Genomic DNA, 27,769 nt, shown 5'->3' on the forward strand with positions numbered 1-27,769 from the left:
CAGAGTGAGTGAGTAGAATGACAAGCCAGGTCTTTATCTAAAAATGTTAAATAATTGAGTACAGTGGTACCCTGTAACTCAACGTCCTCTAAACTCAAAGTCTGTGAAACTCAACATCCTTCGTCAAGAAATTTGTACCCTTAAACTCAGTGTTTACCTTTAACTTAACGTGTTATTTATTTAATTTTAAATTAACAATGAACAGCCGCTTTGCTCAGCACTCGGTTAAGTTGGAATATGAGACGAATCTGCATTTGTGTGGAACAACCGTCCGTCAAATTCACACTAAAAGCTCCACATGTATCTGTGTTTAGCTGTATTTTTCTACTGTTTCACTTTTAAACTTGCGTTATAGCTCATGGATCTGTTTTTTTTTTTTTCTTGTAACGCTTATCGTAAAAAAAAAGCTCAACATGACTTAATGTATTACAAGAACAACATAGAAACACTAAACTTCTCTTAAATATTACTGCTCATAAGTTACTCCACTAATGAAATTCCTCGCTCGTTGTTTTAGTACAATAAGTCCCATTAAACTTTGTGTACCGCCACACTCCATAGAAATAACGGCACAGCCGGCACAAAAGCTATAATGCTGCTTCTCATGTGAATGCGCCTTTACTGAACAGAATACAGTATTACAAGATCAAGCACCTACATGATTAAGAAGCATAAGGAAACAATAAAGAAGTAAAGGTAAAGTTTTATTGTATTTTTTTATTTATTTAAATTCTCAATTGTATTTCAGTGTTTCATATTATATGTGTTATAAGTGTCAAGAACAACCCCTTTATTTGACATTAGCCTAAAATATATGCAGTTCCACAGGACCATGGAACGCATTAACAGGTTTCCCATACATCCTTATGAGAAAAAATACCTTAAAACTCAACGTCTTTTAAACTTAACGCCACTCCCAGAACCAACTGACGTTGAGTTTCAGGGTACTACTTTATTACTAAAACATGTTTCCATGTTACTGCATTATTACCACTTCCATCTTTTCATAATTCCATTTCCCTTAACTCGATAACTCCAATTCCATAACTCTTTCTTTCTTGCATTTATATTGAAAATCATACACTAGCCCACTACCACTGGGATCCAGGGTTCAAACCCCCAGTGCTGCTATGGGCTGGTCCATGGTTTGTTTTTTTTATTCTGGAAGAGCCAGATCCACCACAGCCCTGACTGAAATAAGTGATATTTATTTGGTACCTTTATCAGGTGTTTGGGCAGTGATGGACCTTTGGTCGTGGCTCTGGGCTAGTGATTAGAGGGATTTTTATTTATTTATTTATAAAATAAACTTTGGCTAATGTTTTGCATTAATATAAAGTTTACTGCATAGTTTGTAGTCTGTGTAACTTTTTTTTATTGGTTTTACAAAAATGATGTGAATATTTATGTTCCAGTATAAAGGTAGAACTTTTCCTTTCATTACATAATAACTACACTAATATTGACAGAAAGAGCTTCTATATAGAGACCATGTGTAGTTAGAGCTTATAATGAACTGTTCACTAAAACATAATCTTAGTTATTATGGTACAATGTTAGCACATAGTAAGCAGATCTTATTACTAAATGCATATATGAAAACCTAATTTTTTTTTAAATGCTTAAAGAATCTCATTATCATGCAGTCACTTGAATAATATATATTATTGGCTTAAAATTGTGTAGCTCATAGGGTCATGTGACATTCAAGACACAACATCTCAGCCCTGTTTTGATAGTGGAAAATGTGATTTTAGTTCTACAAAGATTCCTCTGACTTTTTTTTAACAAATTGAGTCTGGTTGCACTTCCAGGTACAAATTTCTAGGTTTGTTATACCATGTAGGAAAGCAGTCTGTTACTAATCGGTGAACAACTGCTTTAAGCCCCACTACTGCAATGCTGACACAGTTGAGCCCCTGGGTTAGGCACTTCACCCTCAATTGCTTATCCAAGTCTCTTTGGATAAAAACGTCCTCTAAATAAAAAAAAAAAACATCAAATGTAAATAAGGTGACTGGCTGAATCCTATTTTAAGTTTCATGCTGGTGGGAAATGAGCAGATAAAACCATGAGGTAGTGTAAATTCTATTTATGGCCTTTGATGGGGAGTTAAAACAAGTAATTACAACTCCTAAAATAGTAGGCAGTAAGTAAGCCTACAAGGTAAAGCACTGACACATAATACTCAGCCATTAAAATAACAGTCATCAGTGGGTTGCATCAGCATGAGTCTTAAAAATGTGTGTTCAATTCTGGGTACTTTGGTTTCTTCTCAAGTTTCACAAATATTCAGTAAGTGGATCGGCTGCTCGAAATTGCCTTGAAAACAACTTAATAAATAAAAACAATACTGGCGGCACTATAGTTTCTATTTATTTATGTATTTTCTCCCATTTTTTTCCTGATTTAGTATAGTCAATCAATCCATCTTCTGCTGCTGGGGAGCCATGATTGCATGCTCACGCCTCCTCCGACCCGTGCGCAGTCCTTAGCGGACCCTTTCTTCTCACCCATGCATTTTGCACAGGCGCCTCTATCTGCTAATCCTTGCACTGCGTTAGAAGACCCCACTCACATAGTCTGGTCATCCCGCCCTAGCAGACACGGTAGCCAATTGGTGTCTGCTGCAAGCACTGCCAATTATGCTCGCTAGATGGCGCCCAGGCGACCGGTGGCAACGCCGAGTTTCAAACAGAGGAGTTCAGAATCTCGGCGCTGGTGTGCTAGCGGAATATCCCGATGTGCCACCTGTAGGTTCTCTCCAGGTACTTCATTATTTAAAAAACAAATGACGTGGATTGCCTACTTGCAATCGACTCAATGTGTAAATGAGTGAGTAAATATATGGATGTATGAAGCCCTGTCAGGAAAATTTTAAAACATTTCAAGCTGCAGTTATAAAAGACAAATTTATTTATTTATTTGTTTGGGTTTTAATGCCATGTTTACCACGTGTCATTTAATGGCAAAAAACAGCTATTATGTTACTGTCTGTTGTCTTTATATTTCAGTCCATTATAAAAGACAAACAAATAAACATAAAAAAATGATATTTCAGGTGCCCAGGTGGCACAGCGGGATATTCCGCTAGCACACCAGCGCCGAGATTCTGAACTCCTTGGTTCGAAACTCGGCGTTGCCACCGGTCAGCTGGGCACCATCTAGCGGGCATAATTGGCAGTGCCTGCAGGGAGGGATGACCGGAATATGTGGGCGGGGTCTTCAAACGCTGTGTAAGGACACTGATTGGCGGATAGAGGCATTTGTGCAGAGTGCATGGGTGGAAAAGGGTTCCGTTAAGGGGTGCGCACAGGTCGGAGCAGGCGTAAGCAGCAATATACCCTCCTCAAATGCAAAATATCGGGGATAACCAACAGTGAAAGATAAATTGACTACACTAAATTGGGAGAAAATTGCATAAAATATATATTAAAAAAATCTCCCATTTGCTGAAGAGTATATGACACTAGGCACTAGTTACACAGTCATGAATAAGAGGTACTAAATCTACTTATGATAAACCAGCCCAGAATCAACACTGAGTACAGAATCAAGTCTCCTGAGCAAGTGTCAATAACAAGTGCCATTAACAGTCATTAACTAGAGTGTGTCTGTGTGATCAGCCATGTGGTTTCACTTCTGTCATTCTGTGGAATAAGACATGAGAGCTGATTGCTAAGCTCTTTTGAAAGTCATATCGTGGAACAACACCACTAACATTACAGTTCCTTTTTTAAGTGGTTCACAGGTTCGGGCAGTTTATTCTGTAGTTCTTATGAATGTTATGGTTTACAAGCGTGTGCTCTGAGGGATTCTATAAATCATCAAAACAGTGATGATAACAGTAAAGATATGAGATCAAAACAAGACCCAGAAAGAGAACTTAAAACCACACACTATAAAATTGCTATTTATATGAATATGCTGGGAACTGGTGCACCATTACAGTTCAATCGGAAGTTTAGCCATGACTTAGCATTTGAGCTATGCCCATTCTGGTTTTGTAGACATTAAAAGTATAATGTAATACTGTGAAACTAACTTGAGGAAGAAATTCAGGCTTTACATATACACAAAGTGAGCACCTGACCAGCCCACTGGCACCAGTGACACTCAAAATCCAACCAAAGGATTCTGCGGTGGTGGACTAGAGTACTAGGCCATATCCCAACCAACTAAGAAAAGAACAGAACTCCTTTAAATAAATAAAACGTCCACTAGCAGTTATGGGGGCAACTAGTTGAAGCTAAACATGTCTCATAAACACCTTTTTGGTGGTAGTTTTGAATGTGTTTTGCATAGTTTGCAATGGGTGACATGGTGGTTCAGCAGGTTGCCAATGATGGGATTCAAAAATCGTAACCACAGAGCCACCACTGCCCGAACATCTTAAAAGATTGCAAAAGGTTGCACAGTTACTGGGTACCTTTCTTAGGTGTTTGGGCAGTGTTGGCCCTTTGGTCATGGCTCTGGGCTAGTGATCAGATGGATATTTATTTATTAGGATTGTAACGTCATGTTTTACACACTTTGGTTACATTTCTGACAGGACGGGTAATTGCTGGTACACAAGGTTCATCAGTTCACAAGTTTAATGTCAAACACAGTCATGGACAATTTTATATCTCCAAGTCACCTCACTTACATGTCTCTGGACTGTGGGAGGAAACCAGAGCTCCAGAAGGAACCCCACATAGACACGGGCAGAACATGCAAAATCCACACAGAAAGGACCCGGACCGCCCCACCTGGGGATCGACACACAGTGCTACCCACTTAGCCACCGTGGGCCATTTATCAGACTAGGAAAGCCTAATAATCCAAATGGTGCATCTATTATTATTGCTCTCATAGTCCACCAAAAAAGGGGGCTCTGTCTATAAAGCTACACGTACATGCAGGATGAGCTCTAGCATTGTCTTGCTGAAATAACTTATGGACTTTCCGTAGCACCTCCAAGCCCATATGGCTATCTTTATCACAGTGGCATGTAGTGCCATCTGAGGTCTCGATGGTCACACATTTAACAGTGGTTTCTGGCCTTGCCCTAAACAGACTAACATTTCTTTAAAATCTCGGAATCTTTTCACAATATTATGCGTGGTAGATGGTGAAAGACCATATTTTTATATTCTATAAACCTTTTACTCTTATCCTGCCCATGTCCCAACTTTTTTGAGTTTGTTGCAGGCATCATATTCTACATTTGTTTATATTTATGAAATACAATCAAGTTGGTCATAATTAAAAAAAAAATGATTTAAAAAAAGTAACAAATCACAGGCAACTGGCTTATGGAGTGTCTTCTACTGGCTGCATTTGTTAGGGGTCACCATAGCAGCTCTATCGTCCCTTATTGCCCTGTTCTAAACATCCTCAGGTCACCCCAACCATTAGCATGTCCTCGCTCACCGCATCCATAACCATCCTTCTTCTGCCTGGTGGCTCCATCCTTAGCAACCTTCTCCTAACATAACTCTCATTCCTCCTCTGCACATGCTCAAACTGTCTCAATCTCTAACTATCTCCAAAACGTCCTACCTACGCTGTCCCTCTAACAAACTCGTTCCCAGTCTCGTCCATCCTCGTCACTTCCAACTCCCGATCCCTCTCCTGTCTTCTCGTCAGAGTCTCCAAACCATATAACACAGCAGGCCTCACTACTGTGTTGTAAACCTTCCCTTTCACTTCAGCAGATACCTCTCAGAGCTGACTCTTGATTCAGTCCCACTTCCCACTTCCACAACTTACCACTGTCACACTGTCCTCATACATGTCTTGCAACACCCTCACATACTTCTGCCACTCACGATTTCCTCATACAATACCACAGCTCCTCTTCTGATGCCCTGTAGTAAACTTTCTCTAGATCTCCAAACACACAAAGCAACTCATTCTGACCTTTAATATGCTTCTCCATCAACATTCATAAAGCAAACATATACAATATAGCCAAAAGTACGTGGACACTTCTTCATTATTGAATTCAGGTGTTTCAGCCGGTTGTATAAATTCAAATCAATGTAATAAATCATATACTTCTAACTTTTTATCAACAGTGTGGGGAAGACCATTTGCTATTCCAACATGACTGTGTCCCTGAGCACAAAGTGGGGTTCATAATGGCATGGTTTGGTGTGGAAAAACTCCACAGAGCCATGATCTCACTTCTTGCAGAGCGGAGACTGTTAAACCTGATAAGCAGCACAGTTCCATATTCTTTGTAATGAATAATTGTAATGCACATTTTCATATATAAAGAACTGAACACAGGAATATCCCTTTTTACATACCCTGTAGCTGTGGAAGAGCTCTATGGCTCGGAGGACATCAAACTTGCGTGCCATGAGGAACTTCACAGCCACATCCCAGGTCAGCGGGGAGACACCATGCTGACTTGTCCATTTATTGATCTCCTCCAGGAACTGCTTGGTTGCCTGGAACACATGAACAGCACACTGTATTTAGATCTCAAGACCAGCATTAAGAACAGAAAATATAAGGAGGTAAAGCAGAAACACAGCAGGTACCCTCATACATGCCTAAATTGTTTGGCAGACATCACATACTCACCTTATTACTATTATTTAAGCAAAACATCACAAACTATAATCATGTTTCACAACCCAATATTTTAAAGTCTGTCCAAACACTATGTTTATTAGCAGTGGCTTAAAATAATATCAAATCACTGGACTCGGGTGGCACAGTGGTCTGTTACGCTAGCCCACCACTGCTGAGAGCTGGGTTTAAATTTCAGATATCTACACAGGATTAGCTATGCAATGGATTGGTGCCCCATCCAGGGTATTCCTAGCTTTAGCCCAGGATAAAACGGTTGATGAAAATGGAAAAATAAAATAATCAAATTACTGTACTGTACTGTATTATGCATGTTTTTGAAGGGTGGGAGGAAAATATGCTGCCCCCAGTACAAATACAGTGGTACCTTGAAACTCAACATCAATTGGTTCTGAGAGTGGCATTGAGTTTTAAAGGCTTTGAGTTTTAAGGTATTTCTTCCAACAAGGATGTATGGAAAGCCTGTTAATGTGTTCCATTGTCCATAGGCTATCATGTAAAATGATGAGGTTGTTTTTGACACTTATACACTGAAAACAACACATATAATATAAAAACACTGAAATACAATTAAAAGTCAATATAAAAATGAAATATAAAAAAAATACAATAAAACCTGCTCTTTAGCTTAACTTTTTTATTGTTTCCTTATGCTTCTTAATTAGTGGAGAGAACTTATGAGCAGTAATAATTGAGAGGTTTAGTGTTTCTATATCGTTCTTTTAATACATCGTCACATTAAGCTTTTTTTTAACAATAAGCATTCTAGACTCTCTCTCGGAAAAGCTGATTTTCACAATTTCTCAGAACCCTGAGCTATAACACAAGTTTAAAAGTGAAACAGAAGAAAAATCCAGCTAAACAGATACATGTGGATGCTTTCAGAGTGATTTGATGGTTATTCCACACAAATGCAGATTCTCACTCTCACAGTCTCATATTCGCACGTTGATGATGTTTTACCGCTCTGCTCAAGTCGAGCGCTGAACAAAGCAGCAGTCACACACACATTGAGTTTAAGGAAAATGTTAAGTTTAAGGGTACAAATTTCTTGACGAAGGGTGTTGAGTCTCAAAGATTTTGAGCTTAGGGGACGTTGAGTTACAAGGTACCACAATAAGGCATAATTTCAACATCAAAACACAAAAAGATCTGGTCTGAGATGATCTGGGCATGTATAGAGATGGGATGAGAGTTCTATCTACAAAAGGGTGCTGAGGATAGAGCTGGCAGGGAGAAGGAGGAGAGGAAGGCCAAAGAGGAGGTTTATGTATATGGTGAAAGAGGACATGCAGGTGGTTGGTTTCCATTCAAATGAGCAGCATTCTAATAAGATCAATTGCATTCTTTCTTCTGTTGGTTTTACAGCAGTACCTCTCTAGATATAAAACCTTGCCCTCTGGTAGTAAATAGCATTGTAAATGTGACACTGTTGTATTGACTGAGACATAAACAACTATCACTACACACACCTCTCCAGCAGAAATGTAAAATTAGCTGTTAGCTGAGAAAAAAATGGCTTTCATTTAAACTAACATGGGAGAAACATGCAGCAGATCAAAAATAAAATGTACAATCAATACCTCTGTACTACTGAAGCTTTTTCTTCTGACCATGCTGACCATGTACTTACAACTGAAACTAGTCAGTACTACAGACCTGTAGTTATTTGGGTTACTGAAATCTTTCCCTGGTTTGGGAATAGGGATGATAGTCACCTCTTTCCACATAGGTGGGACTTTTCCTGTTTTCCATATCCGGTTGAATATTTTTAGCAGTAGACACAGTGAATTTGGTGGTAAGTGTTTTAGCATCTGGTAATGAATATTATCTGGTCTGGTTGCTGTGTTATAAGATTTAAGAAGTGAGAGTTGGAGTTCATCCAGGGTGAAGACTTATTTATATGGCTCTGCCTTGTTGGAAAAGAAGTTGATCTTAGTTTCCTTTGTCTGTGTTAGTACAGTTTCAAATTCAGATTTGGAGTCGTTTTCAGCTGAGCTTATGGCTAATTGCTCCACGATTTATTTTTGTATTGGTGGCCATCCCATTTCTTAGTCTGGTGTACTAAATTTATGAATGTTAATTTCTTGTAGCTGTCTGTCTGTTTTGTTTTGTTAAAGAAAAGCTCCAGCTGATGTTATAAAGGACAAAACCCTTTAAAGGGTAGTGTCGGTAGTCGGTTGAGTTTTGGGACATATCATTTTTGGGGTGAGGGGTGTAGCTAGTTGTTGTAGTTCAAGTTGGCTTGTAAGCATCAGCAGTTCCACTGAATGAGTCCGTTTTAGTCATTTTATTCCAGAAGGGGATATGCTGGTTTTTTGCGTGTTTCTGTGGATATACTTTGGTTTCCTTGTCCATTGTCTTTCATCTCAATGTCTTTGGGGTGTTTGCTCTCTTTAAGGTAGGGTTTTGGTTCATTTTGGGTAGTGATGTGAATATCCTGTCCTCTTCTGGGTCATATCTTCCATTGTGTTAACTCGCATTGCATTTGGTTTTATTTTTTGGGGTTGTCTGGAAGAGTATGGGGGAACTCTGAACAGATGAGTGCTTTAATTTTGGAGGGGGTGTTGGGTTTTTAAAATTGGTAATCATCTGCTGCTTTATTTAGCCATGTACATACTGTTTGGCTCACAGTAGATTGTGTTGCTGCCAATACTGCAGCAAATGACTGTTTTAAACCAGTTTCCTTGCTTCTGTGTGGCTGACTCTCTCGGTATCTAATTATTGGACTTGTCTATCCAGATTGGGCATGTTTTATCTAAAGCAGAGTGTGGACCCCTGCAGCTTCTACATTTGAGAACTTTCGAGCAGATTATGGCCCGCTTCTCCACAATTGCAATAGGTTGAGTTAGTCTAGCACATGGCTGATCCATGTTCATATTTCTGGCATTCGTAGCCTTTGACAGGGTTGGGGACGTAGATTTCTGTATCTACTCTTCGGTATCCAGTCATGAGTTTTATCAGGGGGACTGTTTTATCAAAGGTTATGATTATATGATTAGGCCCTACCTAATTCACGGCCGTGAAAATCGTGTCACAAACTGTAAAATGAGCCTTTTCCAGTGTAATATGCACTTTGCTGTAAATTTCAAAATGTAAGGTTTGTGTTTAGGGATTTAACATTTTTCATTCGTGTAGCATTCACGCGCCTCACGTTTAATTGTTAATTTGCACTATGAGGCCTACAGCAATTCAGTTAGCAATCGCTTAATCAAAAAGTCCAAGCCTACAGCATCTAAAAACACCACTCGAGTTTAGAAAACTCCCAATCAATTCTGTGTACGCAGGGGGGGGGGGGTGTCAAAACACAGACGTTCTAGGTTTACATTCAACCGTTAAGGTAGGCTGTGCTGTGTATTGTAGCCTCCATTCATTCTATCATTCGCTTTATGAGTGTAATTTAATGACTGCCATGAAGTGTGGCACTTTTCTTTAAAAATCTGTCAAATCTGTGATTTCTGAAACACAAGGTCTGTGAAATTAAGCACATTTGTCCATCAATTTAGTAGGGCCCTGCTAAATTTATTAGTTATGAAGTATGTGTCGGTTTTAATGACTTTATTATTATGCATTTTATGTTGGTAACATTCGTTTCAGTTATTTCCTCTTCTGCCTTTGCAGCTGTTCAGGGTTGGATGTGGAAGTGTCTTTACACACTTGCCAGTAAATGGTTTGACACTTAAGAGGTTATTAGCTTGCACCTTTTTGAGATCTTCAATCAGGGTCTGTCCTAGGGATGTAACGATACACTCTACCCACGATGCGATGCGATTCACAATACTGGGTTCACTATACGATTTTTTCCCGATTTTTTTAAACTGAAATTGAGGACAAATTATCACAAAGTTTCCTTTTATTATTTCTTTAAAAAAATTAAAATAAAACACTGTATTTGTGATTGTCTTTTATTTTTATCTAAATAATGAATTCCCTTTATTTCTGAGGTAGGTACAAACTATGCAAAACAATTTGGAATTAAGTCCAATTTGGCTGAAAAACCCCAAATTTGGCAACCAGGCTTATAGCGGCAGTGACGTCAACCAGGCGAGGTGTATAGCACCAGTGCTCTCTGCTGTTTAAAGTGAATATCGATTCATTTTACATGTCAAATCGATTTGAATCGTGGCATTTTTGAATCGGTTATTTACTGTATTGTGGTGCATCATTACATCCCTAGTCTGTCCTGATAAAAAAAATTTTGGTTCCTGCTATGCCTATAATACCGTTTTGTATAGCAAATAAGTAAAGCTTTGTCAAAGGCATTTTCAGAGCTGGTGCTGATTCCATTGACCATTTTTCAAATCACAGCAAATAGTGAGGATCCAGAATCCGAATCTAGGTCATCACGTAATGTGTCAGTTTCCTTTTAGGGTTATGTTTGGTAGCCATGTTTATATGAGTAGAGTTTTAACATCCTTATTCTCCACCCACATCAGAGCTCAACAAGATCTTCAGCGGGTATGCATCAGGGCTAAAGGGGTGACATACTTCAACAACCAGATGTATCTGGTGTTTGATTGACCCTGAGCCATTGTCTTCTAGGCATCTCGACAAAGATACAACCTAGGGCACGTCCTGACCAGCCAGTTAACTGCATCGACAGGACTTTGGAGCCGATGTACTGCGTTAGGTTCCCTGAATAAACAGGAAATATTCCTTGGAAGACACAGATCACACCTAACAGCTAATTAGGCGGGCCATTTGTTCGCCTCTTGCAAACAGCAAGGGGGTGCTGAAGACCTATTCTGCCCAGGATCCCTATGGTGGGTTTTACTGAATGAAAAACAGTGTAGTGTAGTGAACATGGAAGTGATGTAAAACATTAGGATGAACATAAAGATCATAAGCAGAACCAGAGTAGCCAGCGAACAGTTAATTACAAGAGCTAAATAAAATGAATACACATGTAGGATATAACAACTACACTACTTCATTGTCAGTTATGGAACAAGCAGTTAATCATTAACATTCCTGGGTATGGAATGTTAACTAAGGCATTTAAGGCTTGTTTGACTGCGTGCTAAGTGAGGTAAGGGAAATAGTAACCTACCAAGATGACCAGTCACATTATCAAACCCTATAGTCGAGCTGTCCTTAATGAATAGCGGAGCTGAACAGAGCTGCAATTGTTTAGGAGTTCCTGTTTCCTGCATACATGAGTTCATGATGTTTTTGGTGTTTCTCTCTTTAGCTGATGAAGGTCACATGGTGGACATGGGGAAACTAATCTGGTTTTGTCAAAGTAGAAAAGTAGAAAATTGTCCATCCCGAGGCAATGCTAGATTATTGGGTTTATTGGTTTATTAGATCTAAGGATGTGTCCTGACTGGGTGTCTGTGCAAAGTGTCTTATTTTCTGTAAACTATTAACCCACACAGCTCTTCTAAATGTCAAACAAATATAAGATCAGAATCTGTGAAATAAAAGATTATCACAGTTTAATGGGTTTCCCACATAGAGGCATCTGATGACATAAATGTATGAATTTTTAAGATGTTTAAACACCACCTCCAGCTAGGGCTGGGCAGTATATCGTGAATATCGATATATTCGATATTACTTTTTTACACGATGTTAAAAATGACCATATTTGATATATCGAGTATGTCTAGGATACACAGGTTACCATTTGAGAACATTTAAAACAGAGCACAAGTGCTGCGCATTACGCTTTCTCTAGCGCATGAGCGGGTGGGCGCATGCACGCACACACATGCAAACTGAATCACTGAGTAAAGAGTCAGAAACGACTCTTTTCAAATGAATTATTCATCGGAATATTCGAATCAGGGAGCTGTGCTCTTATCTATGGTAACGATTCATCCGTTTCATCAGTTCATTTGTGAAAGAGATTCATTCGAGCCTTGAAAAACAGCTGTATAAACCAATCAGAGCTTTCGAATTCAGATTTTGGGCGGAATTTCAATCTCTCTCTTGATTGGTTTCAGATAAACAGTTGAAAATGTATTAATATATTCTGGAAATATTCTGGAAACTTATAAGGTGGCCTTCAAGAAGAAAAACAAGGTGATTATATCCCTAATGGAACAACACACGGCAATAAATTTGATTCGCAATTTGAGGAAGAGAAGCTCAGGTAAGCAGCGGTTATGATTTTATGCTGCTGTGTGGATGATCTGGGTCACGGTGCCGTTGTTTAACGCACGCTTTCATTTTGCATTATCAAATATTGAACTTTTTCGGGATTATTTTGGATGCTCATTTATTTGAAGTAAAATGGACAGCATAAATGTCATTGTGAGATTTTGCTGGTTTGTTTGATATAAATATTGTCAATATGAATACAAATACAGCCTTATAATAATACTTATTTTAAGATAACTTGTAAACCAAATAAGCTAAAATACGGGCAGTGGTCTGCCACAGTACTTTACGTTTACATTATATCGTATCGTATATCGCCACTTCTCAAAAGCATATCAAGATATTAGTTTTTTAGGCATATCGCACTGCCCTACCTCCAACATAATGGTAACCCTGCATTCACACCAGAAGCGTTTGACTCTTATTAATTTTCAATTAGAGCTGATAATTTCCGGCAGCAGGAGACAAACGTTGGTGTCAAGTTTAACTTGCAAATGCAAATTAGAAGCAAAGTGATGTGGCGATTACCAAAAGGTATTGAGCAGTATGCGCTGTATCTCAGCCACGATGAGATATATACTCTCTGTAGATACTAGCTAGTAATGTTTGCTGTACTGCCTCTGCTTTTTTTTTTTTTTGCTTGACGTCAAGTAAACCATGGCAACCAAACTCCCACAGGTGATGGCACTGCCGGTGTGAACACAGGACAATGAGCCATCAGCGATTTAGGCTACAAGAGGCGAAAAGTCGCTGTTGGTGTGAGCGCTGGGTGAAACCAATGACAGACAGAAAATTAGACAGAAAATCTGAAAGTCCTATTGAATTAAACATGTTGAAAACATATTGAAAAAATCAATAAGAGTATACTGTTTAATTTTAAACAAATATGGTGAAGATGTTTGATCATAATTTGTTTTTGCAGTCCTATTGCATTGTTATCCAAAGAACCTTCAGCTTTTTGGACATTCAATTTCAAATCTATGGACATATGTATGGAGCTATGAAGGTAGAACAGCATTCAAAAACCAAGCCATGGGTAAGTTCAAGCAAATGTTCATTGAGGTTGAATTCAAGACTCTCGGAAGCTCTTCTTTGCTATTGTTGCAGTCACAGAGCTTAGCTTGACTTCTCGTTCAAAATGCAGGTTTCAAACAAGGTCTGAAAGTGTTCTCTTGGTGCAGTCGAAAGATCCTGCAGCTGGTGGGAACCTAACCCCCACCCTCTTCCCATTTCTGCTTTGCAAGTCAACCACCTTTGCTTCATTGCGAGCCAGGAAAACCCTTCTGAAGTGAGCTGGTTGATAGGATAAGAGGAAGCGTCATCGCTAATATAAGCTTATTCTGTTAAGTTTATTCTGAAAGAAGCCTTTTGTTGGTGTTTGTGAGGAGTCCGTGCTCTGTGCTGTGATTATAAATCAGCAGATGAGGAAGCGGCAGCAGTAAGCTCTTTCACTCGCCTGGATGGTGGCCTCACATTCACCCACATGCCCCTATAGATCCTCCAGTTCAATAAAGCAGGAAAGAAGATACCATCTTAAGGTGGCTTTCACATGATAAGCGGTTTGCGCTTCATTCGCAGCTAGGCTGGGTGCATTTCGTTGCTTACAATGTTCACACAACCTTTCACATGAGATGTGGGAAAACCTTTCTGACTGACAGTACTGACAGTTTAAAACAAGAAAACTTACCACCGGGAGATATGAGAGTATAAAATTGAAGGCGGTTTCTTTCCAGGATTTGGAAATTGGCTATTACTTTTGAAACTGTGATATACAAAATTGACCCAGTTTGCTGCTGACCTTTTCAAGGCACCACCAATAAGACAAAGTTCAATTAAACTAAACTTTGAGCACAGCGCCAAGTGGTAAAAACTGAGCTTTGAAGCGGTGAATCTGTATGGCATGCAATGCTCAAGGTAGCACCACTGAAGGTAGTTATACCTTTTTGGAAATAAACATGGCAACTTGGATACCGGTCCGGTCAATAATCAACTTCTAGATCAATATTGTGCCTAAATTATGCAAGAATTGAAGGTGACTTTTTTCCTAAACATCTCCTTACCTGAGGCTATTGAACCTGAAACACTATGCAGACTTAAGAGCAAATGACATAGAAGTAAAATATATAGACTTCTAATTAGGGCTGGGTATCGCCACTAATTTCCTGGATCGATTCGATTCGATTCACAAGGTCCTGATTCGATTCGATTTCCGATTCGATTCGACTTCGATTCAACACAGTTAGACATATTTGAGTTACATTAACAGGTTTTGTTTAAATATGTAAAGATGTTCAGAGAACGAATGTGATAATTGTACAAAGAACACTCATTATTAAAAATATTTGCGTATTTTGTTTACATAAATAATTACTCCAAAATAGAAAACAGTAACATTCATTTTTTATTATTATTTTATATGTCTGACACGCTACAACATTGTAAATGTAATGTAAACATACACCTGGCTGTTGAACAGCTTATGCCAAGTTTACACTACACGACACTCTGATTAACACCTGGTCGCTGTAATGTTCACACTACACCACTGATCGACGATGGGGGGTTTTACACTACACCATCCATCACCAGGGGGAATCACAGGCGAGCTTCTCTGGTCTATGTATTCTGAGTGATAGCTCAGTGGTTAAGGTACTGGACTAGTAAACAGAAGGTTGCCGGTTCAAGCCCCGCCACCACCAAGTTGCCACTGTTGGGTCCCTGAGCGAGACCCTTAACCCTTAATTGCTCATCGTGTTCAGCTCATTGTGTAAGTCACTTTGGATAAAAGCGTCTGCTAAATGCCGAAAATGTAAATGTCTCCAAAACTACGTTTTGTCACGAAAACACACGTGAGAAGTGATGAAAGGTTTAATGATACCACGTCCAAACATGCACATCAACAAGTAGCGAGCGATCAAAGTTTGTGCACTGATGAAATAAATGAATCTGAGTGGATTTGGCAACACGAGCAGCATGGCTTGTTCTATAGTGAGTTGGAGGTTAATAAATATTTTGTTTTGTAGAGAACGATCCGGTCAGAAATACTGTAAAACTCGTGTGTGCTGATGTATTCTGATAGAAACTATATTGCGCTCCACCACCTGTTTACAACCTCCCCCCTGTGTTTCCCCTCGCTGTTTCTCACATTGATCGAGAGCCGAGTTTTGATCGCAGAGCGAACACCGAGTTCCTCCCGAATCCAGCACTGACCCGTCGCCGAGCGAAAATCAGTGCAAAAAGTTGTGTAGTGGTCATAACTTGAGCTTCTGCCATGCTGAACTGATGTGCAGGTCAGATCTCGTTGCATGAAAAAACACGGCTGGTCACGCGAAATTAAAGGGGGTAACAGATTTCCGTGTGCACCGTAAAAAGGGGCGTATTTAAAAGATCGATCTCGGGTTTATATGAATCGATATCGGATCGTTCAAATAAAGATCGATTCGAATCGAAAAATCTATTTTATAAACCCACCTCTACTTCTAATTGCCTCTTTTACCCATTAATCTGCACATAATCACCCATAATGACAAGTCGGCATTGAGTATGCAAAGAAAGTCCTGAAATATCCTATTTACAGAAGAATTCAAAAGCTTTGTTTAAGCACATTTGGCAGCGAGTATTCTTAGTTACTTCGCCACAAGACGAAAATGTCAAATACATTTATTTAAAAACAAACAAAACACAATAAAATTTACAAAAAAGCAGGGGGTCTGAATACATTCCAAATCTAATGTAGGCTGCGAGTGTCAGATATCTATGTAAGTACGAAGAAAAAAGTCTACCAAACTTCAGTCTTAATGTGAAAAGCATAAAACCCCACACACAGGTCACAGTTGTACCAGGGAATGAATTTATTTTAAAAGACAATGACCCTAAACCCAAAAGCCAAAAAAGCAAGACTGGTCAAAAAGAAGGTGAAGGAGGTTGCATTGCCTAGCTATTTCGTGACTTAGAGGTACACTGACACCATATAGCATTAAAAGCTGCTTGCCAAGAAAAAATGGTCACAGTGTTGCAGAGAGCAAATTTTGACATCTCACAGCTGTACCTGCCAACAAAATCTTAGCAGCTAAGTACTTACTGTTATTTTTCATTTGTGGTAACAAATTCCGAAGAAGAACTAGAACACATTATGTGTAAACATGAAGTAGATGTATGTACAGGATGTATTATAAAATCCAAAAAACAAAAGTGGTTACATACTTCTTTCCCCTTGCTGTATGAGGAGTAAATTAGTAACTGAATAGATATTTTTAAAATACATGACACAGTGAAACTCTGGGAATACCAAATTTGGCAAAGCCCATTTTCTATACACTTAGAGCTACATTTTACAGGCATTTTAAGTGAAATAGAATTTAAAATTGACCCAGGATAGACTGCTATAGTTGTGTTAGTATGGGTCAACAGAGTCATTTCCCAAAAAAGAACTTTCTAAGACACACACAAACATATCAGCAAGGACAGGAAACAAAGTCCTACAAACAACTCACTTCCTCTGTTTAAGATCAACGATCAAATTTATTAGTGTATTTTAAAGAGCTAACCCTCACCCCCCCAAACTGGTACGTTTAGGAGCATTTACATTATTTAAACTGCTATAAACCAAGCTGCAAACACAGCTTGTTAAACACAGCAGTTAATTTTGTTTAAAGTTTTGCAGATTCAATGCATCTTTTCCAAATTATTATGTAATACTGTAGATTACTAATTTGCCACAAGGCATGCTGGGAAGTTGAGGCTACAGCAGCCTTGCAACAGAAACCATGCCATCAATAAATTTTTTCGGGTTTGTACTCAGAAATGACCTTGTTTGTTCTTGCATTATAAAACAGTTTATAGTCACTTTTAAAATTGCATGTGACAGGATTACATTTTATTGATACAAAGCACTGAGTGGCACAGCAGTAAAACATGCTAGCCCACTACCACTTAGATCTGGTGTTCAAATCTCAGCAATGCTATCAGCCAGTAAGGCATCTACACAGACACGATTTGGGGGGTAACAAACAGCCTAGCTATTGGAAGGTTCATTTATCAGTGCGCTTTCAGTGCTGGTCTAAAATCTGGATAAAATTGGGAGAGTTGCAGCAAGAAGGGCATCGGGTGTAAAAACTGGGCCAGATCAGGTATGCGGACCAAAATGATCCTTTGTGGTGACTCCTAAGTACGGAAGACGCCGAGAGTAACTGCCACACAGTAGTGACAGGATGACTGTGTTTAAACCTTACTTATATTCATCATTTGTGAGAAGTCTAATAAAGTCATGACTCATCATGACATATATTTACCTATGTCTGTTTTCCCCTATACCTTTTGAAACCATGTTAGTGGGTGTACGTTTCTAGCCAGTTGCTTTATTAGGTTATTGTTGGAGATTTTTGCGGTTATTTGTGAAAATCATCAATAATTAAGCATAATTACTGCTCAGCCATTGTTTCTGTATTTAGAAACTTTGTTTTTTTCACCAGAAATCTATGCCTGAAAATACAGCTTACTGTAAGTCATGACTCAAGAATTAAGGTGGTTTTCAAAATACTGTGCCAAAGTTCCAAAATCTAAACCTTATGAACGAACTATAAGTCTATAACTATATATTCTAGAACACACATACTTCATGCATACATGTACAGTGAACTTTACGTTTAAACATTAAACTGTAAAACATTTAACATTTAATACTTAAAAAAAAAACAGTAAACATTCAAATTACCAATGTATTTTTTGTGTAAACAGCACATTTTCTGTGGTTACCTGGGCAGTTTTTCATCCCACCATGATATTTATACTACAGTTTGAAAACCACTGATTTAATCAATACCAGCCCATTTCCTACACTATTTCAAATTAGAAATGTACATTTCATTTGCATTTTCATGAACCTCTTTTATCCTGGTCAGGATCAAGCCAGGAATACCCTGGACAGGGCACAAAGTTGAGCATAGCTGCTCTTGATCAGATTATCTATTTAATTTAAAACAATCATTTACCTTTGGGGCAGAAGCTGACAGGGTTTAAGTCCCACCTGTTCCCCATACAGATAAACAGCCCTATCATATCTATTAAGGGGTCCCTTATTATATTAACCCCATTGAACACTTTTAGGAAATATAAGACAGAACTCTCCATTATCAAAACAACAACTGAGAAATTATCTGTTAGAAGAATGGTGGTCCATTCCTCCAGTCTATTTAAACACCCATGCTCTGCTACTTTGGGATGGTACATGTAAAGGAATGTTGGATCAGAATTTATGTTTGGAAAGCAAATGCAGCAGAGAAAAAAAGAAAAACAGTTTTTTTTCCTAAATTGGTTAAATAAGTGCAATAAATTGTAGTGATGAAAATTTAACGCATTCTTTTAACCAATAATGGACAATCTTATAACAACCCATTAAATATGAAACAACACTGAGTTTCATGTAGGCCGTATAGGACTATGATTCATAAGACTGTTTAATGTAGAGGTTATGCCTACACATAAATGATAAGACTAGAACTAGTCCAGCATTTAGAATGTAGATTTTAAACAAAGGAAGTGGTAGCAGTTTATTATAGCTAAATGTGCTTATCAAGACGGCAGCAAGTATCAAAAAGCTACTCTTTCAACATGTTAGTTAGTTGGTTAGATAATTAAACATGATCAGCAGGGTACTGCCTTTAAAATTGGCCACTAGTTAAACTGTCAGAATCGTGTTTGTTGAGAAATAACAGTATACATATGCCTACAGGCAAAGCATGACGCCACTGTTGGGCAAAAACTGCATGTTGAAAGTGTCAAATTTAATAAGAGCACCTAACTTCTTCTTTAATGACCCTGGGGTGTGTACGAGCACAGCATCAGCTGTTGGAAATAAATTAAGATGACCTTTTTAATAATAAAAAATAAATAATTGTTTGACCACTGCTGTTTGTTACCGGTTAATCATAGACATCTAAGCAGGACAAATAAGCAGGATTATATTTTTAGCAAATCCTGTGCAGCTGTACTTCAAATAAAGGTCACACGTAATCACTTCACATAGTTCCTTTTATTCCCCTCAGCATCAAATAAAACTTTACCAAACCACTTCCTTCATTCTTGGAGCATGTCCAGTTGTGCTGACCATTAAATAAGCATCTCTCCCTAGGGACTCAAGCTCTAGAGTCTTCAACATCTCCATGATTTACAGCCTTAAAAGGACATGCTACCCTACATCAGCTCAAAATCCTCATGCGAGAAATCCTTCAAATTCCAACTTAACCTTGAACTAAACAGACCAGAGGAACAGCCGAATCATCCTCATTCAAGGGAACGGCATCATAATCTGTACAAACCAATACTAGGATTTTCAGTATAATACCATGTCTGCCTACAATACAGCCTTTAAGATAGTGTTCCTGGTCAGAAAACATTTCTGTTTTTTTATGTGCAACATATTACAGTAGACCCTTGAGTTACGAACGGTTTACCATTCGAACATTTTGGGTTACAAACCATCTATTTCAACTTAATGAACGAACAAATTTCGGATTACAAACAAAAATTCGCGAAACACGTGACGTCACCAACAAGAAAATACGGACAGCGGACGGTGTTTTCTTTACATTTTGTAAAATTTAATATTAAAATGTCCCCAGAGAAGGTGCAGAGAAAGCGCAGTTTTTTGTTGTTGTATAATTAATCCTGCACGTAGATGTCACTGTGTATCAGACAGAGGGGACAGAGAGTGAGAGAGAAGAAGGAAGTTATTCTTTCGTTAAATTACACCTACAAAATGAAACGCTATTAAATTAAAGAAGGAAATAATAGAGAAATATGAGAGTTATTGTTGTTTCTGGTAGATACATTGTATTATGGTGTATGGTACAGCACACGTACTGTACTGAAATGTGACGTGCGTTTATGTACTGTACAGTACTACTGTGTATTGTTGTTTATTATTGTTTATTACAGTATTATCTATTCTATAATTTAATATTTAAGGGGAAATATACTTCTATTTATAACAAAAAATACCATTTAAGACATTAGAAAGGTTAGGTAAGGGGGTGGTTTGGGAGGTCTGGCATGGATTAGTTCTATTTACATTATTTCTTATGGGAAAAATAGGTTTAACTAAGGAACACTTTGACTTAAGAACAGCCCTTCAGAACCAATTAAATTCATAAGTCAAGGGTCTACTGTATTCACAAACCCCCAGATCATTAGTTATCTTTTTTTAAACATCTTAATTCTAGTAAGCCATGTTTACATGCAGCCTGATAATCTGTTAATAATCTGACTAGTAGCTCAATCAGAAAAGAACGTCAAAGTATACACCTCAACTGAAACACACCAGTCTGTTAGATTGAGGCCATTCCGAATACAATTTCTATCCAATTGAGACACACCCAAGGTGTGTAATCTTTTAAATAATCTACAAGGATAATAATAGCCATGTAAACACAAGTATCAGATTACATTCCCAATCTGAAAAGCATGTTCTGTGCATATGCTTTTTTTTTTACACCATGGCAGAAGTTTACAAAATTTGACATGGTGGGAGTAAAAATCTGTTCTGCAGAAGAGATGTGGTTTACGCTGTGAACTTTAAATTACTTATGTACATTTATGTACAGGGTCGGCTATGATTGTAAAGAAAATAAAAAAACAAACACCACCTGAACACTCAGGTAACATACTGCTGCTCCTCTTACTGTGACTGGACTCATGTGATGCTCATTGTCATGGTATTGTGTAGACTAAGTGGTACTCTACATGTGGGCGTCATTTTGGATCAGATTACTTGTGCATATAAACAGAGAATTTAATCAGATTGTTAAATAGAGTGTACATATAAACACCTCAGGACAGATAGTAGAAATAGAGAAAACGTCTACCTGTAAACATACACCGACCAGCCACAACATTAAAACCACCTCCTGGTTTCTACACACACTGTCCATTTTATTAGCTCCACTTACCATATAGGAGCACTTTGTAGTTCTACAATTACTGACTGTAGTCCATCTATTTCTCTACATACCTTTTTAGCCTGCTTTCATCCTGTTCTTCAGTGGTCAGGACCCCCACAGGACCACTACAGAGTAGGTATTATTTAGGTGGTGGATCATTCTCAGCACTGCAGTGACACTGACATGGTGGTGGTGTGTTAGTGTGTGTTGTGCTGGTGTGAGTGGATCAGACACAGCAGCGCTGCTGGAGTTTTTAAATACCGTTTCCACTCACTGTCCACTCTATTAGACACTCCTACCTAGTTGGTCCACCTTGTAGATGTAAAGTCAGAGACGATCGCTCATCTATTGCTGCTGTTTGAGTTGGTCATCTTCTAAACCTTCATCAGTGGTCACAAGACACTTCCCACGGGGTGCTGTTGGCTGGATATATTTGGTTGGTGGACTATTCTCAGTCCAGCAGTGACAGTGAGGTGTTTAAAAACCCCATCGGCAATGCTTTGCCTTATCCACTCATACCAGCACAACACACACTAACACACCACCACCATGTCATTGTCACTGTAGTGCTGAGAAAGACCCACCACCTAAATAATACCTGCTCTGTAGTGGTCCTGGGAGAGTCCTGACCATTGAAGAACAGCATGAAAGGGGGCTAACAACGCATACAGAGAAACAGATGGACTACAGTCAGTAATTGTAGAACTACAAAGAACTACTTAGCAAGTACTACACAAAACACTTGGCTAACACTTTCTGCCTGGACACACCACTACAATGCAACTTACTATGTATACATTCCTAAATACCTAATGTCATGTGAGCTCTGCTACGGTTGTGATCAGGCAGCCCTGGTTATTAAGTTGTCCAAGCAGGGGTACACTTGAGGTCAGGAGTAGTCAATATAAATACAACCAATCAGAACTGCTTATTAAAACTTAGCTTTATGGGCTGCACATGCACAGCCATTTGTAGAGCGTTAACTGTGTATGCATTGTTGGCACTTGGAGTTAGAGGTAAAGTACGCAAATGGGGTGGGGGGCGTTATCCGCTGAATTAAGCTTTTAGCTCTAATGGAAGTAAAAAGCTAAGCAAGAAGCATGACAGGATGGGTTATACAGTCATTAGTGGGGCTAATCACAATTGAAAAGGATTTATTGACAGCCGAAATCAATCAAATGAGCTATTTAAATCTTCTCGTACTGATACATAACCTCAATTTATTCTCAAATTATAGACTACTGTCCTACATACTGTCTCACTTCTACGATCCATATGAAGCTCTGAAGCGTTATATAATTAACATCGGACAGACGTAGTTCTGAAAATCCATATGCAATGCCCCATAGCTATACGTATATCTGCCGTCAGTTGTGTCTATTTCAGTCAGTCGATACAGAACAGGAAGAGATAAGCGTCATCACTTCTGCCCATGCTTCTGTCTTTCACTTCTCTCTCGCTTTCAAGCTCACACTCAACAAACTTCAACCTGGAGCTTCCTGGGAGATGGTACATTCCACAGCACAGCCTTCAGACAGGGGAAATGGTTTTAGCAGCCGGATGACAGGGCGCCTTTTCTGATGCATATGTCCAGCCAGAGATGCAATTACCTCCTACATACAGACTCCCACCACTGCCAAGTCATGATGAAATCCAGAGCTAACATATACAACCAATATCCTGCACCTCCTCAAAAGTATTCTTCAAAGTATACTGTGCTTCACTCAGAAAAGGGACCTGGGTCCATACTTCTTAAATGTTTTAGAAAAACTCCAAAGAATCGTGTTAAAGGTGCAATGGTAAATAGTTGTACTAAAAAGCAAAATTAACTTAGTAAATTTTGTTGGCTGTCAGGTAAATAATACTAGGTCAATAACACTTAAGAATATACTGTATTCACACCAATAAAGATGGATGGATGGATGGATGGATGGATGGATGGATGGATGGATGGATGGATAGATACTTTATGTAAATAAACTGAGTTGAAAATGCTTTCAACTCACTAAAATAGGGAGCTTTCACAGTATGTTACTGTTCCATATACACTGATCGGCCATAACATTAAAACTACCTCATTGTTTCTACACTCACTGTCCATTTTATCAGCTTCACTTACCATATAGGAGCACATTGTAGTTCTAGACTTACTGACTGTAGTCCATCTGTTTCTCTGCATGCTTTGTTAGCCCCCTTTCATGTTCGTTCGTGTGTGTTGTGCTGGTATGAGTGGATCAGACACAGCAGCGCTAATGGAGTTTTTAAACACCTAACTGTCACTGCTGGACTGAGAATAGTCCACCAACCACAAATATCCAGCCAACAGTGCCCCGTGGGCAGCGTCCTGTGACCACTGATGAATGTCTAGAAGATGACCAACTCAAACAGCAGCAATAGATGAGCGATCGTCTCTGACTTTACGTCTACAAGGTGGACCAACTAGGTAGGAGAGTCTAATAGAGTGGACTGTGTCTGATCTACTCATACCAGCACAACACACACTAACACACCACCACCATGTCATTGTCACTGCAGTGCTGAGAATGATCCACCACCCAAATAATACCTACTCTGTGGGGGTCCAGACCATTGAAGAACAGGGTGAAAGTATGCAGAGAAACTGACGGACTACAGTCAGTAATTGTAGAACTACAAAGTGCTTCTATATGGTAAGTGGAGCTGATAAAATGGACGGTGAGTGTAGAAACAAGGAGGTGGTTTTAATGTAATGGCTGATCGGTGTATAATCCAATGGATAGCCATTGGGTTTCAGCCCTAACATAGCCTCTGAAAAAAATAGCAGTTAAAGTAATACTTCTTAACAACAACCCAAATTTAACTGAACACAGAATAAATACGTTTCTAAGTTGTAAACATTACAGAGAAAATTAGCAGCTGTGTTTCTCCTTTTCGAGGAAACATTGCAAAACCGAAGCCAACACATTCCTTATGATTAGCATTCACACTCTTCACATTACAGCACACTCATATATTATATGTTTGCAGCCTTAGTAATATAAAATAGAGCTTAAAAACTAAATGCTGATAATAATGATAATAAAACACTGTTGTTGGTGAAAAAGAAAACAAGTATTATAGCAGTTTTAATGATATTGTTCTGAAAACAACACTTTTCGGGAAAATAACATTATTTAATTAATATTAATAAAAAATAACATTTGCAAGCCGGGTAAGTAAACTGACTAAGCGTCTGGTAACAAGGGCTACATTTCTAATGGCTTTGTACTAAAACTCTCTACACGAGTGCACTATGTAGGGTGTAAAAATACGAGCTTTCATTTTGTTAGTGTGCACCACATATATCGAGTAGATACCAATTTGGGCTTCAGTCCTAACTTAGTCGGTTAGTATTTAAACTATTTAATGACAAAAATACAGAATTATACTAAACAGTTAAGTATAACAAGTCTAGAGCCAACATTCAGCTGAATACGTAATAGCTGCACGTTTGAGGTTTTGAACAGGACGGAGGAAATTAGCTGGTCGTGTTCCTCCATTTCGAGGAAACATTGCGAAACCCGGGGCAACACTTTCTCATGATTTTCCCACTCTGAAACTTGAAAGACACTAAAATGAACCAGGCTGGTTTATATTTTAGGTTTATGTTGATGTAACAAAGCTGTAAAAATTATATATATATATATATAGGAATTTAAGTACATTGTGTTTCACAGTGTTCATTTTTGCACTGGCAACACTGACGCTATTACAGTGATGCCATTCATGTAATAACTATGTTTACATATATGAGTCATTCTATAATTTGGGGTACATTCCATGTCCAGTGATAATAATTATATTTATTCTAACAATTTTCTTTAAAAATGTCATATTTTACCTATTAATGGAAAACATGTTGTAATATCACAAAAACATTATGTGCATCCTATGCTTCATTTAGCTTGAAATTTGTCATGATCTTCCTAAATGAACAGTTTTTGCTGTGTCTGTTTTTTAAGTTGAGGGTGCCTTGGTTTCAAAATAATGAATAAAATCATTAAGGGCATCAACATCTTTTTTTTAAATTTATTTCAATAGTTTAAATACTAAAGAAAAATAATATTTTATATTTTAAATATCTCTTAAATAATTTAAATATATTTATTTATTATTGTCCGCAAAAGTTCTGTCAACTATGTTACTAACAGAACTCCACTCAGCAACTCAAAAATGGTTTGTTCTAAAACTATGTGACCAGCATTACATGATATCATTTTTCTCTGTGGAGGGTATATTGAACAAACTGTGGTAAGTGTCCTCTTATTTTTTTAAATATTTTATCTATAATAGAACATTGTCAGTGAGTATATTAATTGACCGTCAACTATGTTACATACATTGTTATGGTTACAATTTTTTTAATAATTTTAATTCAAATGTATGTTCAAATTAGACATTATTCTGTTCAAGAAATGACATGTGGTCAGCCAGGCAAGGTCTACCACTGAAGTTATGGGTCAAAATAGGGAAATTGTCAACTATGTTACCTGTCAACTAAGTTACCTAGTAGTCTACATCTACTTGCCCTTTTAAATAAAATAAAAAATAATTATGTTTAAGCTTTGCAACTAGTGGATATGTTACACTAAAGGAATATATTAACTTGAACCACTGATTGTTCTATTGAGAGAGAACATTGTTTTTGTACTTTTTTTGGAGATGTGAAATGTACCCCAAATTATAGAATGACCCATATACATATATATATATATATATATATATATATATAAACATAGTTATTACATGAATGGCATCACTGTAATAGCGTCAGTGTTGCTAGTGCAAAAATGAACACTGTGAAACACAATGTACTTAAATTCCTTCAAATGTGCCTCTGTATTTAATATGAAGAGCCGAAATAAGACTTACTTAAATACCAATGAATAAATAATCTTAATTATTTCTGAATAAATAATTCCTAAATATATTTAAACCCAAGGTTCAGGTAGACATTACATTTACGTTTTTAGCAGACGCCTTTCATCCAAAGCGACTTACATTACAGTTACAGTATACAGTCTGAGCAATTGAGGGTTAAGGGCCTTGCTCAAGGGCCCAAAAGTAGCAACCTGGCAGGAGTGGGGCTTGAACCAGTGACCTTCTGATTACTAGTCCAGTACCTTAACCACTAGGCGTTTCTAGTTGCCACAGTTAAGGTGGAAAATACATCGTTCTTAGCCATTATGTGTCTTAAATCTATGGACACGTATTTAAATGGTATGGTCGCGTTTGTCTACTGTTAATAGCTGAAAAGCTACAATATTCATAAGCAAAAGTTAAGTAAGCAAGGTAAGAACTCGACTGTCTTTTTACTTTTACACTGCATTCAATTTAAAGTTAAGTTTTCACACTTAGTATTTAAACAGTAATATAATTGGTCTAGTTAACTCTGGCCTTTTCATTCAAGACGTTATTAATTTTGTAAAGGTATTTTAAAACCCTAATATTATACAGTATTTTGTGTTATTAGAAAATGGCAAAATATGGTTTGCTTTAAATGGTTTAAAATGAGTGTGTTTTGTGTCGTAGTGTATGTTCATATACTGGTAGCTTTCTACATTAACAACACCCATGTCTTATTTAACCCAGCAGCTGTATGTTCACTTACCTGCTCTTCCTCTGCTGATAAAGTGGCAGCCATTCTTCAAGTCTGGACCAAAACAATGCAGCACCTTTTTCTTCTTATACTGTATATATATATAGCCAATCCTTCAGAATGGGATTACAAACGTGCAACAATTTATCGCAAAGGCCAACTACAGAGTCACATTCACACAGCCCAGTCTGCGATTCAGCCAGTAAAATGACTAAAAATCAAAAATGCGAGCCAAACACATGAACAATGTTACCAAAACAAACATGACCGCATTTTAGAGAGATGAAATAACACCCGAATTCGGATCTAAGCCTCATAGGCTCCATAACTGCTCGATCGAACAGAGTCTATTTCAGTATCTGCACCAGGCACATCAAAATCAACACTGATCAGACTGACTGCTGCTACACAATCCACTCAGTGTTCGCTGGCGACACCTAAACACACATAGTTAGCTCGCTGCTACTCAGGCTAGCGCATGAGCACACAAAACCTAACGATCGAATATAAATAACGATCTGCGCTA

General features: G+C 38.1%; 1 protein-coding gene across 1 annotated transcript in view; it reads right to left on the reverse strand.

The window, feature by feature from the left end:
• Positions 1–27,349, reverse strand: part of ptpn9a (protein tyrosine phosphatase non-receptor type 9a) — a 54,147-nt gene extending 26,798 nt beyond the window's left edge. Inside the window, exons 1-2 of the mRNA XM_063003652.1 lie at positions 27,256–27,349; positions 6,297–6,440 (exon numbers count right to left, since the gene is read on the reverse strand). Of these exons, the coding sequence (XP_062859722.1) occupies positions 6,297–6,440; positions 27,256–27,288 (177 nt within the window). The 5' untranslated portion in view covers positions 27,289–27,349. The remainder of the gene's footprint in view (positions 1–6,296; positions 6,441–27,255) is intronic.
• Between the last annotated feature and the right edge of the window lie 420 nt (positions 27,350–27,769).

This window comes from Trichomycterus rosablanca, chromosome 1 (assembly GCF_030014385.1).
Source record: "Trichomycterus rosablanca isolate fTriRos1 chromosome 1, fTriRos1.hap1, whole genome shotgun sequence".
In the NCBI taxonomy this organism is placed as follows: Eukaryota; Metazoa; Chordata; class Actinopteri; order Siluriformes; family Trichomycteridae; genus Trichomycterus; species Trichomycterus rosablanca.